Source organism: Mustela erminea, chromosome 18 (assembly GCF_009829155.1).
Source record: "Mustela erminea isolate mMusErm1 chromosome 18, mMusErm1.Pri, whole genome shotgun sequence".
Lineage (NCBI taxonomy): Eukaryota > Metazoa > Chordata > Mammalia > Carnivora > Mustelidae > Mustela > Mustela erminea.
The window spans coordinates 25988134-26001974 of record NC_045631.1 but is presented as its reverse complement, the minus strand read 5'-3'; the positions used below and the strand labels follow the sequence as shown (position 1 = coordinate 26001974).

Below are 13841 nucleotides of genomic sequence, written 5' to 3'. Positions count from 1 at the left end.
TGTGTTTTCCTCTGCTCTGAATGCCCAGCCCCATCCGAGATGGCTCAGGATAGGAGCTCGGTCAACTGTGGTTGAACACGTGACTAGCACACGGGCCCCACTCACCGGAGTGCCCTTCAGCAGGAGATGGGCTGTGGGGGCCAGAGGATGTGCGAGCACAGAGCCTTCTCAGTACTTCATATCGTTCCACGAAGTTCCGGTGAGGGATCCTGGAAGCCGAGGGAGGCAGAAGAAATGAAGTGACTTCATCTGTGAGCCTGGCACAGAGCTTGGGGCCAACGGGAGTTCCTTGATTTAATCTACTCAACAGTGGAGCGAGGCGCTGCCCTCAGAGTGCCCGCGATGAATGGATGCGGTGTGGTTCTGGAGGGAGGACTGTGGTCATTCACAGAAGCCAGTGGAGACCATTTTAAACTGGGTCTGCTTTTCCTGCCAAGGTGATCTGCCCAAACAGCTGTTCGCTCTTTTCATAGGGGACTGCGGCCTGCCTCCTTCCAAAGGGACTTGCAGGCTTCTCCCCAGCTCGATGGTTCCTGATGCGTATGCAGTCAGTCACATCTGTGGCTTCTGACCCCAGAGCCTACCTTGCTTCCTCCTGATTTCTCTGCTCCCCTCCACTGCAACACTTAAACTGCTGGTGACACCTTGTATCTGTCTCTACCTCCTCCTCCTGAGTCTGGCTTCTGTCCCCAGCGCTGTTCCCGTGTGCTTCTTCTTGCAGCCGTCAGCAAACACCACGCCACCAAATCTAACAGTCAGTGCTCTGCCTGGCCTTGGCAGGTGCCCAGCTGGCCCCCGTCTTCATGCAGTTCTCTCAGCCCCCGCAACCCCCGGAAGCCTGGCTTCCTCCTTCACCCACGACTCCTGCCAAGTTGCCGCTGCTGATTTCTTGTCACCTACCCTCTCTATAAATGTGAATGTTCCTCAGGGAACAGCTTCAGAGCACTTCTCTCTCCCCACCATGACTTCCTCCTTGCCCACGATGAAGACAGATGCTCACGCACTCTAGTTCCCAAAGCTCTGGGCCCTAAGCCTGTCTTACAGCTGCTACAAACCTGATAAGGTCACATTCCTGTCTCTTCTCCCATCCCACCTCCAGCCTGTGCCTTCCCCAGACATCCTATCTCAGGGAACTGCCTCCTGATGCATCCATTAGCCTCAGATGGAAGCCTGGAAGTTTCCTGTGTGACCTGGAAGCTGATTGCTCCCCTGCCCACACCCCACGGTCAACCAACCCACAATCCCGTTTCTATCAGAAATGGTACTCCAATTTCCCCCATTTCACTCCATTTTTCATGGCTTCCCCCTCATCTGGGTCACCATCCTGCCTGCACACCAGCAACAGCCTTCTCTAAACATACATGTCCCTTCTCTCCTACCCCTATGTCCAGCCTCCACACAGCAGCCACAGAGCATCAATGTGCGCACAGCACTCTCTCCTCACAACATCCAGCGGCTTCCAGGCCCTGTGGACAAACTGCCAAGTCCTTGTGGGGTCCATGCGGCCGCTCTCCTCCAGGTCTCTATGCGCCTGTCACGTTAGCATCTTAGTTCCTAAACTGGGAGCTTTGTGCTTGCGGTTTCCTCCCCCAAACCTTTTCTTAACAGAGGCCTGAGCTGTTTAGAGGGGCCCCTCCCTCAACAGCCCAAAGATTCTTTTCTCCCATTAGTCTACCGAGCAGCATTTTTTTGGTTTCTTTCCTAGCACTGGTTAACTTTGTACTTCTTGTATGTCCATAGGAACGGATGCCCCAAGAGGCAGAGGCTCACCTTCCTTATTCACTGACACCAGAAACAGTGCCTGCTACAAAACAGTACACAGAAAGTGAACGGATAAACGAAATGAACGAGTGAAGCCTCTTGAGCTCCAGGTTGACCTCTGAAGACTTGCTGCTTTCTCTTCACCTCCACCTCCTGCTCTGGGCTGGGCAGCTCGTCATGCCCGAGTCCCAAGCTCCACCCCAGCACTGGTCCTGCCCCGTGCCTGGCTCGGCCCACTCACCGGATCGGGAAGCCAGCAGCACTGATGTGGATGGTCTCCACGAGGCCACAGGCCTCTAACTGGCTCAGGACCTGCAAGGGTGGAGACAGGATGGGCACCTGTGGCATGGGGCCAGCAGGTCAGAAATACCACTCCTTCTGCCCTCTGAGGCCTTACCCTGGCCTTGGTAGGTATGAACCTGCAGGCTGTCCAGAGGTGTGGCTGCTGGGGGTATACTCCTTGGGACCTCAAGAAGATCTCCCTGCTAGAAAGGGTCCAGGTGGCCCCAGGTACCCTTATCGGATGCCTGGCTTTGGATGCAGCTGAGGCAAGTGCTGGTCCTGCTTTTGTCTCAGCCCTCCAGCCAGCGCAGAGGCTCGGCCTCACCATGCAGCCCAACCCAATCTGTTTTCTATTTATTTTATATTCTGCAGACAACAGAGTAAATCACAGCCAAGAGGGAGGAGAGATCATACTGTAAAGGTTCTTCGGGACCTGAGTGGAGAGATCCTGGCCTTCAACTCTAGACCACTTGGCTGTGGGACCCTCTCCAGCACTCTGCAGCACTCAGACCTCATCCACACCACAGAGATCGGTACCCTGAACAAAGGCCAGCTGCTGGCCGACTGCATTTGTGCAAATCAGCAACAACTTGACAGAAATGGCTGCACTGTGCTGACTCTAAGGCGACGCAGGCTTTCAGTGAATCACAAGAGTCACCTGTCCCACAGGGCAGCTTTGGTCTCAGCAGGGCACAGCCAGTGACAGAGCGTCAGATGCAGGGGGACATCTTGACTAGCTTACTGTGCCGTGCACAGACCATGAAACCATACATGACCATGCTGCCAAAGCAGGGAATACAAGACGCCCTCATGTGAGACAGCCTGAGACACGCACTCTGGTTACTCCATTTGGAGGGTAAGTTCTGCCTTTCAATCCCTCAGGGCCTTGGCCAGATAGAACTCGCTGCAAAGTAGCTCCAGCTCTGTGAATTACCTCCTCCTGGAGAAAGCTGTGCGCCTGGCCCTGGCTGTTGGGCTTGATGCAGCGAATATAGTGGGGCGTCGTGCAATGCAGAACCTGCAGAAGCTGCTCCAGGGAGGCCTGCAGGAGGGAGACTGTTGGTCAGACAGACTGGGGCTGCCGGCGCACATCAGCTGGGCCCTGGTTAGTGACAGCCTCCAACACCCCCAGTGGTCCTCACAGCTTGGAGACGGGGATGCTGTGAGGGTCCTGGGACAATTATGGGACGTGCTCATGGAGTCTAAGCACTCTCCTGGCCTGACCTCCCAATGCTCCTCATCCCCTGCCTCCAGGGATCTTCCTGACCTGCGATCTTATACCTGGCTGGTCTCTGCTCCTCTCCCCTCACCCTCACCGGTGCAATCTTCCTAGAAGAGCACCATCTCAGAAGCCACTGCCACTCATTCAGGCAACAGCTGCTCTCAAGAAACCCATCCTGTGTGCCGGGGGACCTGTGCTGGGGTAATGACATGGTCAGTCTGGGGCTCAGAACCCAGGGTCTGACGGGACACAGAGACATGGGGTGGGCCCCCCTCAGTGGGGTGTTTGAGGCTAGGCAGGAAAGTCCCAACAAAATCTGGTCTCCAGGGTGCCTTGGGTGGCTCAGTGGGTTAAGCCACTGCCTTCGGCTCAGGTCATGATCTCAGGGTCCTGGGATCGAGTCCCGCATCGGGCTCTCTGCTCAGCAGGGAGCCTGCTTCCTCCTCTTTCTCTGCCTGCCTCTCTGCCTACTTGTGATCTCTCTCTGTCAAGTAAATAAATAAAATCTTTAAAAAAAAAAAAAATCTGGTCTCCACAAGGTGTTTCCTCTAGGAGGTGATGATCAGGCTGAAGTTTGAAGGAGAAGAAGGAATCAACTAGGGCAAGGGGTATGGAGGGTGGGAGTTTGGGGGCAATAGCAGGGGCAGGGGAACAGGCGTCCCAGGGAGGGGGAGCAGGATGTACAAGGGCTGAGAGGGGGCAGAAAGCAAAAGGTGCTGGGGGACATGGCCAGTCTACCAGCCAAGGACAGCTGGACTAGGACGCTGGAGAACTGGGAAGGAATGGGGCACAGAGGTTCAAGGAACTATTGCTTGTCCACAATCACCCTATCAGCAGTGGGTAAGAGGCCCTCACTCACACACCCACAAGATCCTAGGCTTTCAATCATGTCAATTATATGTCTCTTTGTCAGTTTCCCATCTCGATCTTCCCTGTGAGGCTACCAACTCCATGTGGATGGGATCATGTTTCTGTGACTCATCAGTGGTCCCCAGCACACAGTACCAACCCTGGGAGATGCCTGGTAAATATATGAGATTGATGAGTGAACCAGGCACATATTAGCACCCCCAGACCCACCTTGAACTTGGACACCACAGTCAACACAGGGGCTCTGCTCTGGCCAGAGGGCTCCTCCTGGGCCTTTTCTTCAGGGTCAGTAGGAAAAAGCACCTTGAGTAAGGGGTCCTGGGATTGCTGTAGGAGTCCGGTCAGCTCAGGGGGGACAGGGTCCTATTGGAAAAGGATAAGGGCAGCAGGTAAGGGCAGGTGGCATGCACCCATCTGGTGCGCCAGTCCTGCTCACAGGGCCCCAGAAGATGGCTTCACAGGAGCCCCACTGTGACAGGAGTCATTTCTGGGCAGCTCATCCCTGATTATCAGGGACCTCATGCAGGTAGGCCTAAGAAGTGAGTTTGGATTCTGGGAGGATGTTCAGGAGAAAGAGTGCATGACCGGAAACTTCCATGTATGTGCAGCAGTAACTCAACACCTCATTTCATGCAGGCCTCCCCAAGCCATGGCCTGGCCTCACCTTGTTCTTCTCCACCAGGCCTGCGGTGTGGTACTGCACAGGCCCCGCGTAATGCAGCACGACGAAGCTGGGCTCCCGGCTGAGCTTGTTGTGGCCCAGGCTGGGGCTGCCCGCCAGTGCACTCTCGATGCGGGTCTGGAGCTGGGCTGCACTACTTGGCCGATTTAGGCGGCATTCCTGCATGGGAAACGATGGGTGGTCAGCCACAAACACGAGACAGGCTTGCCACAACCCTCACAGTCCCCATGCCCTGTGCCCCCCCCCCCAACTGCAGAGCTGTCACAGAGGCATCACAGTGACACTGAGAGGGAAGGAACATAGGGATTAGCAAACCCATTTGGCAGATGGGAAGACAGAGGCACAGGGGCACAGTATAGTCTCCAAGGCCCCAGAAAGGCCCCACTCTGGTGCTCAGCACACTAGCTGACCCCACCTCGTTTATGAGGGAACAGATGCTGATGGGACTCCCCTCGATGAGATCCAAGCAGGTCTGGTTGTCCTGGTAGTTGACAAATGACCACTCCAGGCCCTCAACTGCATATTCCTCCTAGGGAATAAAAGATGGCAGGAGAAGGCAAACGTGATCTGAGGCCAAGATGGCTCATCCATGGCTGGTCTCAATACCACAGCATATTCCAGAATGGCATCAAAGAAGGAGCGAAAGGCTCCTGGTAAGCCCCCGGAAGAAGCTCTCCACCCCTCACCTGTTGCGCCCTCAGGTAGTGAGCCACAAAGTGCTGCTGCAGCTTCTCGTTGGCGTAGTTGATGCACAACTGTTCCAGGCTGTTGTTGGGAAAGGACTCAAATCCGTACACATCCAGCAGGCCTGAGAGGATGGTGGAGAGCCTATGGGGTTGCTGCCCAGGCAGATGGAGTATTGGGGGGACTGTGGGAGCCTGGGGCAAAGGCGCATGCTTGGCAGCCTGGAGATGGAGTTGAATGAGCATGACACCCGGCGGTGGGCACAGAGGACACCCCACCTTGGGGTGGGGCCCATCTCTACTTCATGGCCCCTCAGAATTCAGAGCAGGAATAAAGGCTGAATGAGGATTGAGGGGCGGCCTAGAGAACATTTTCTGTGTCCAATCCAATTTGGAGGGCCTTAATCTCACCAGCCCAGCTGGTATCTAAAATGCCACTGTCCCTTGAGCAAACTTCCCATATCTGAGCTTGACTTCCTCCTCTCCCTGACTTTTCCACCCCAGTTCCAACCATGTTGGCATGTCCCTCAAATCCCTCTAATCTAGCTATCTTGCCTCTCCCCCAACTGCTTTCCTGAGGCTGGACCAGGGTCTCAGGGGAGGAGGGGCCCTCACAGACAAGACACCATCCGAGTCTGCCTGGAGAGCTACCGATGGGTCAGATGTGGGCACCGAGAACACGAGCCATCTTGCCCAGACATTGGTGGCTGAGGACAAGATGGTGCAGAGAAGGGAAAAGAGCTGCCCGGAGTCACACAGTGGACACTATGGTTCTTTTTTTGAAGGAGTGCTCCCAAAAAGGTGAGCCCCTGCTACCTATGAAAGTGGTCCAGGAGGCAGGGTCTGCACAGATGCTGCTATTGATCACGGACACCAGCCAGTCAAACAGCCTGTTGGGATGGGGATGGAGGGAGAGAGGACTCCGGTGAGAGGTCAGGTGAGCCTGAGGGACAGCAGCACTGCTCCTCCAGCCAGGATGCCATGCTCCGAAGGGCCTGTATCCCAAACCTGGCAACCCCATAGTCGTGCCTATCCCCTGACAAGACAGAAATCTGTTTTGTCCTGCCAGCACGCTGAACAAAGGACGAGACCCTGGGGCTAGATGGGGAGTGCATCTCCCATCAGTCACTTGGCCGGACACTCAGCTGGTGTCTTGATTAGAAGGGAAGGAACTGATGAGCAGGCCTGCATTAGGCTTGCAAAGAACCAAGTTCATTAGACTCCCCTGCAAAACCAGACCTGTAGTGCCTAGAACTCGAGACCCTGCCACACGCCCCCACTTGATCCCGCAGTGGCCCCAAGTGGCATCCTGTACTCTGGACCATTCCCCCCTACCCCCAAGAAGACAAGGCAGTCACTGTCCTGGGGACACGTTCAGCTCTATGTACAGTACTATTAAGGGGCCTCTTACAGTTTTTCTTAAAGTGACTGCTCTGCAACTTACTGCAATCAGGCTCTGGTTTCTGTTTTTGCCACAGGGGATTCAAGTACCCATCTGAGGTACTAGACACAAATGACCAATTGATACAGTAACCCTGTATGAAATGTTCTATTTCACACAGGCTCACTCTGTCTGTGGCCGTCATATTTATCTTATCTACTCATTTTGCCGTGACTTGACACAAAGGCTTTAAAAGTCTTTGGCTTGAAATCAGCTTTGGGGCAGTGGGAATGAAGTCTCTTGCTGAATGGGGGTAGGCCTGAGCCTAAATGCCACGGGCCATTTTCATTTCAGTGGATCTTATTCCCCCAGTAATGCCTCTTGGGAAGTTCACAAAAGCGGGGGGACCCTCTCTCCCCAGGGCCTTAGTTCCCATAAGCACATGCATATACTCGGTCCCATAGTTTTGGAGGATTCTGGGCCCTTGATACCTTTACTTGGTACCCTGAAGGTTCTCAAAAGCCATGGTGAGAAATCAACCTTACCCACATGGCCAGAGGGTGGAGATGCCCAAATAACCGACCAGGGAAAGGCCAGGACCCCACCTTCACCATGTTCTGGGCTCGCACTTGCGGCACACTACGCTGTGCAAGATAGTGGGCCACACTCTGCCTCCATCTATCATTATCCCCAGGTAACATAAAGACATGAAGTACGAGGGCACATGGAGACAGAGGAGCCGATTCACCCAGAAGTCTAAGCCTGGAACTGTGATGGCCCCAGATTGCCCTCCAGGCCCGCTCCGCAGGCAGAGTCAGGCAGGCTTTCCTCACCCATGGCCAAGGGCAAGGTAGGCTCCTATGCTTTCATAATGAGCGGAATTTCACCCAGACTGTGGCAACTTCCCCAGGCAGAGGACTCTGGAATTAAGGTCAAAGGCCTTGCTCAGGGAAAACCCAGAAGCCACTCCCTGCAGTCCCAAGGATCTGGGAAGGGTCTGGGAAGCATGGAGAAGAATGTGCCTGATTTATCTAGAAGCCTTCACCAGGGGCCTAGGCATACTGCCTGAGGGTGCTTGGTCCAGCTCTAGATAGGCGGAGAATGTGGAATGAGGGCAGGGCCTGATTGCTCACCGTGCATAGACTAGTTTGGCCACACAGTCTCTGCGGGTGTCGCACTCTGCTCGGGAACAGGGTTTCCGGAATACCTGCTGCTGCCTGCCTGCCCTGATGGTTCTGATCCGCAGCGTCTCCAGCAGCGGGTCTTCTGGAAGCTGCAGCAGCAAGGCTGATGTCCTGAGAGAGCCTGAGAGGGACACATCACCCTCCATCCAAACAGCCCTTCTCACAAGACCACGTGGAAGTCATCACAGTGGAACCATGACCCACCCAACGGGACAGAATAAACCTAGGTTCAGGTGAGTGGGACTTGCCTAAGGCAGAAACATGACTTAAACCCAGGATTCTCGGTCTCAGTCCACACTGACTCATGTGGGACAAATCACTTTATAAACCCTCTTTTTTTCTCATCTGTAAGATAGGGACGATGCTGTCTTCCCAGAGATGGGGCAAGGACCAACATCCACAGTTTCATCAAGAGCATCACCTTCCGAATTCCCCCCTCAGGCCTCCCCGCCCAGTCCCGCCCACACTGGCCCGTTTCCAGACAGGGCGGGCCCTGCTCCCTGGCGCTACGACCACAGCCTGAGCCCCAAGCCCCCACCCTGTCCTCACACTTGGCATCGCCTGTCAGGTGGCAGGGCTGGGCTTCGTCCTCAGAGTGGGCAAAGCGGATGTTGCCGAGGTGCAGCAGTCCGGCCAGGACCTGAGCGGGCAAGAGAGGACATGGTGTGAGCTCTTTCTCCAGCGCTGGAGCCTCGCCCAGGAAGGGCCCGTCTCCTGCTGAATAGTACCAGGGTAAGAAGAGAACCTCCTAATTGATGCCCCCTGAGAAGGGACCCCACCGGCACAATTCTATAAGAGTTACAGGCATCACCTTGTTTAGTCCTGTCAACTACCAGTGAGGAATGTGCTGTGATAATGCCCATGACAGAGGTGACAGAGGGAGAAGTTCAATCATACAGGGGTCCTGGCTGGCTCAGAGGAGTGTGTGACTCTCAATCTTGGGATCGTGTGTTCAAGTCCCACATTGGGTGTAGAGATTACTTAAAAAATAAAATAAAATCTTCAAATCACAAGCCTACAGGCCACAGACTTAGTAAAAGACGAAAGTAGGATGAGAATCCAGGCAGTCTTGACTTCAGATGCCTCCCAGGGCAGCCAGTAGAGCTCCTAAGTCACCCACTGCCTGTCCCTGTGCCTCCCCTTCTCTAGGGGCAGGCTGTGACAATACCACTGTTACCTGGGTGCCAGGCTCACTGCTGTGTGGCCAGTGGGGGTTTGGTCCTGGCTCCCTCTGGCCTTTTCTCAGCACTGTGGGGCTTCTGACAGCTCAGCCTGGGGTGGAATCTGGGACTGTGTAGCGGGCTCTCTGTCCCAGTCCACACTCTACAGCGGACTGTGCACTCGGACTGTGCACTCACTGATCCACACGGATGAGTCCCCAGGGGCTACAGAGAAGAGACTCAAGTCCAGCAACTTGAAAACTCTCAGACCCTTATTGGGGGAGTAGGACCTCCTCTACCATCCCTGTCTGGTTCCAGGCAGGGGGTCTCTACATGCTACTAGAGTTGAGGCCACAGCCTACCTTCGGAGAAGACTGCCATGCCCAGTGGGCAGAGGGTCAGGATACTGCAAGGCCAACACTGTTATCCAGAACCCAACTGTTGTCCACTTGCCCTGGTTGTCCCCATGTGCTTTCCCTCTGGCCAAACTCTAGCCCTACAGTGCATATACAGGCCATGACCCCCTCCTGCCTGAGCAGCCCCCATCCAGAGGCAGAGGTCATTTCCCAGTGCACCACCATCTCCCCGCACAGACTTCACTGTGGCTGCTGCCAACCCACCCTATATATGCCCGCTGGTGCTCTGGGAGGGTGAGAAGGGAGGCCACTTGTGGGCCCAGCTCACCTGGGTCAACACTCTGAGAGGAGGGAAAAGTGGGAAGTCGGAATACCTACATCTGATACAAACCGTCAGTGATGTCTGACCTAGGGCTAGGGAGGTCACTTTACTTCTCTAGTCTTTTCAAGCATAAAAATGGGAATAATCTCCATATGTGTAGGACTACTGAAAAAAAACAAGTGGACTAAGAGGTATGAACATGATTTTAAAGTCTGAATACTTTAGACGAAGCTATGATCGCGTTAGTTCTCTATTCTATATTCTGATCACTACAGTAGTAACTGACCTAGGCACCTCATCCTCCCCCCGCTGAGCCCCCAACCACTGTGTTAGGTTTTAACCACCGCATCTGTGCAGTCAATCATTGTCCCCTATGCCCTATCCATCCTGACACCCCATCTAGGCTCAGTAGCACAGAGGGTAACTGACTCCTTAGAGGTTGCACAGTGGGGCTTCAAGCCCTAGATCTTCAGAGTTCAGAGAAGGGACCCATGAAAGGGGCTACCCATCCACCACCTCTGCCAAACAGAAGAGATGTGCCTTTTCTTCTAACCTGAAAGATGTTGTTCTGAGCAGGGGTGTCGATGCCCAAATGAAGCATGGCCTCTCTGGTCACCTCAAAACAATCCTCTGAAAAGGAATCCAAGTCACAGCCCAGGGTCAGGACCAGAGGTCAGCAGGGGCATCGAGGGGTGAAGGCAGGCCCTGTGCAGAGGGTGAGTGGGTACTGATGGGCCAGTCCAGGGTGCTGGACAAGGCTCCCCCTACCTTCCAAGGTCCTCTCTGGGTTGGGCAGCCAAAAGAAGGCTGCTCCCTCCGGGAGGTGCCACTGGAGCCTCTCGTCCATGCTGGCTCCTTTACAGATCTGTGGGGAGGAGTGGGCAGGTGGTGGAGGTGAGGGTGTGAGGAAGCCAGGCCTGCATAAGCCCGGGGTTGCCTCGAGAGTAAAAATGCTTTGGTATCACAAGGCTGAGAGGTGAGAGAGCCAAGGCATAGAGCCCAGGACAGGCCCAGGGACAAAAGTCGCAGCAATAGTTCTGAATGTCTCCAACCCGATGCAAAAACAGCCTGCTGAGGAGGCCTGTGGTCTGATGAAGAAAGCACGACTCCTGTCTGGGGAGCCCAGGTCCATATGAGCAGGAGACATCCTATCCAGGCTCTGGGGTACCCCAAGCCTGATGGGAGACACATCAGACGTAGCTCTAGGGAAGTTCTCACTCTGCTGGAGACAGGTGCCATTCTAAGAGTCCTTGGTCTGATGAGGGGGACCCAGTCCCTGTGTCAAGGACCTTTTGGTCTGATAGAGAAAGCAAATGCATCTCCAGGTCAAAACCATTCTGGGAGCCAAGGTCCAGCGTGGGGCAGAAGAGTCACGGAAAGTCTGCAGGAATAAGTGGCGGCATCACTGAAAGCGGTGTGTCAGGCCTGGGGCCTGGTGGGCAGAGAAGAGGGCTTGGAAGCTCAGATCCATCTCTACCCTACATCTGGGCAGCTGTGGGCCCAGCTGGACACAAACCTGGTAGAAGATGTGGAAGTTCCTCTCACTAGACGCCTGACAGGCCACTCGTGTTTTCTCCAGGAGGTATGTCTGGACTGCAGCTCCGGTCATCTGCTGGGCCCTGGGCACAACCAGGTAGGCATTTATTAAGGACTTACTGTCTGCCAGAATGCAACATAGCCACTCCCCCCAAAGCTCTTCCACCTAGTCAAAGTGGGTCTTGAGCACTAGGGACCACCTGGCAGGTCCATGGGTGGTCTAGAACATTCCCCTGTGACCAGCTCAGGTGGACAGGGCCAAGGCCTCTATATACCATTTTGTCCCAAGTCAAGGCAGGAACAGAAACCCCTGCTTCAAGCTCAGGGGTGCAATCCAGAGAGGTGGTGGTTTAACTGGAAGCCCCTGAACCAGGGTAGAAGCCAGGAGGAATTCATAGGCCATGATAAGCACACTGCCTCAGTATCTTTTAGAGGCTGGAGTAGCTAGAATTCTCCAGGTTCAAAGATCACCCTCAGGTTCATTTATTCCACAAACATTACATGCCAGGAGGGGCACGGTTCTGTCCAGAGGAGCAGCCCAGGCTGGAAACAGCCCTAGCCACTTTCAGACTCCCCATCCCCGTCCTCCCCTCAGCCAGAGTGGCAGCAGCCATTACCTGTTTAGCTGGAGCTGGATGAACTTCCCAAAGCGACTGCTGTTGTTATTCCTCAGGGTGCAGGCATTCCCTACAGATCACACCTAGGTTCATACCACTCCCCCAGTGTGACCGGGTTCTTGTGGGCCGGGATGAGGGCACGTACCTATCCTCAAGTCACCCAAAAGCCCCTTTATGGGTTTCCATGTCACAGGGGACAGGACTAGGGAATGGGCACTTGGGCTTCAGCAAATGTGTTTCAGGAGGGTTAGAGCTTCTTGGCAACGAACTGGAATGAGCAAGCCTAGCTGGTCAGGGACTGTATTCTTTGAAGGGAAAGGGCCAAAACCAACAAGCTGTCACTACTGAGTTAGACAACATCTAGGCACAACAGACTTATATCCGCTCTGCCTTGGGACAGCTGTGGGCCCAGCCAGACGCACCTAGGCTCGAGTCACAACATGGACACTCACTGAAGAGCATTCTTAGACAAGTCCCCTTCTCTGAACCCTCAGGAAACCATATGTAAGAACAGGATTTGAACAAGGTGAGCCACAAGGTCCTCTATGGCACTCTGTTACATCTGCCTACGCCAGAGGAGGGGGTGATTCTAACGAAGGAGCCCAAGGGCACCTGGGAGGTTGCGGGTCCAAGGCAGTGAGTGATACTCTCATCCTCCAACTCCCACAGATGGACTGAAAGCACTACTCCTCTCCTTGGGAAGTGGCAAATCCCAGGGGAAACAGAATCAAGGTACTATGCAGAGGACACCAAGCTCACCAAAAGCTTCCATGACAGGGTTGGAGTTCAAGATTCGCTGTTCAATCCTCTCTGCAATCTTGTGGCTCTCTTGGGATGTGGGTGAGGCAGCCACCACAGCGTAGAACTTCATCAGGCAGCGGGACGTCCATGTCTGTGGCAGAAACCACCCTGTGGGAGCCATGTCCACATTCCCTCCCACTGTACCTCATGATATGGGGCCCACCAGAGCCCTCTTCTCCAGGCACAATGCTGACCAACTGTATGCTGAATTCAACTGTGTCCTTGGGCAAGGCAATTCCCCCATCCGTGAAGTGGGGGGGTTTTTCACTTCTGCTGCTCCTAGTTCCAGAGGACACCTTTAAGAAATGAAGGAAGCTGGGAAAGGGACAACCCACCTTGACCTGGGCAGGCTACTCAGTGTCTCTGAGGGCTCACAGCTAAAACTGACCACATCCCCAATGCTCTTTACTCCTTTGTATCAATCCCAATATACACATGGTTTCATATTCCTTTGGCCTAAAGAACTTTAATATTCCTTGTAGTATAGGCCTACTGGCAATGAATTCCTTCAACTTTTGTCTGAACGTCTTTATTTCATTTCCTTTTTTTTTTTTTTAAAGATTTTATTTATTTATTTATTGCGGGGCTCGATCCCAGGACCCTGGGACCATGACCTGAGCCGAAAGCAGAGGCTTTAACCCACTGAGCCACCCAGGTGCCCCTCATTTCCATTTTTTAAAAATTAAAAAAAAAAATTTTAAAAGTAATCTTAAAGTAAAATTTTAAAGTAAAATATTTTAAAGCAAAGCCCAGTGTGGGGCTTGAACTCACAACTCTGAGATCAAGAGTTATATGCTCCACTGACTAGCCAGCCAGGCATCCCTTGTTTTACATTTTTTAAGATATTTTGGTATTTTTCCTCGTAACAGAATTCTAGGTTGACAGATATTTTTTTCTTAAAAACAAACAAACAAACAAACAAATGAAACAAACCTCAACCCCAACTTTCTTATTTATTAAGTAATCTCTATATGCCCAATGTGG

General features: G+C 53.7%; 1 protein-coding gene and 1 long non-coding RNA gene across 9 annotated transcripts in view; one reads left to right on the top strand and one right to left on the bottom strand.

Annotated features, from left to right (window-relative positions):
• Positions 1–13841, bottom strand: part of MYO19 (myosin XIX) — a 33154-nt gene that overhangs the window by 6147 nt on the left and 13166 nt on the right. For 7 of the 8 annotated variants that reach the window (XR_004280735.1, XR_004280734.1, XM_032322023.1 and 4 more), the window contains 15 exons: positions 12816–12948; positions 12057–12126; positions 11420–11522; positions 10672–10768; positions 10457–10533; positions 8615–8705; positions 8015–8186; positions 6317–6390; positions 5504–5625; positions 5233–5346; positions 4800–4976; positions 4346–4498; positions 2978–3085; positions 2003–2073; positions 106–209 (listed from right to left, as the gene is read on the bottom strand). Coding sequence is in view for 6 of the 8 variants with exons in the window: in XM_032322023.1 (XP_032177914.1) it covers positions 106–209; positions 2003–2073; positions 2978–3085; positions 4346–4498; positions 4800–4976; positions 5233–5346; positions 5504–5625; positions 6317–6390; positions 8015–8186; positions 8615–8705; positions 10457–10533; positions 10672–10768; positions 11420–11522; positions 12057–12126; positions 12816–12948 (1666 nt within the window). In the remaining 2 variants the exon portion in view is untranslated. Of the gene's footprint in view, positions 1–105; positions 210–2002; positions 2074–2977; positions 3086–4345; positions 4499–4799; positions 4977–5232; positions 5347–5503; positions 5626–6316; positions 6391–8014; positions 8187–8614; positions 8706–10456; positions 10534–10671; positions 10769–11419; positions 11523–12056; positions 12127–12815; positions 12966–13841 lie in introns of all 8 variants that reach the window. The other variant, XM_032322026.1, reaches the window with a different exon arrangement.
• Positions 8180–9051, top strand: LOC116578103. The gene is made up of 2 exons (XR_004280737.1): positions 8180–8298; positions 8418–9051. It is a non-coding gene; the product is annotated as an uncharacterized LOC116578103 (long non-coding RNA).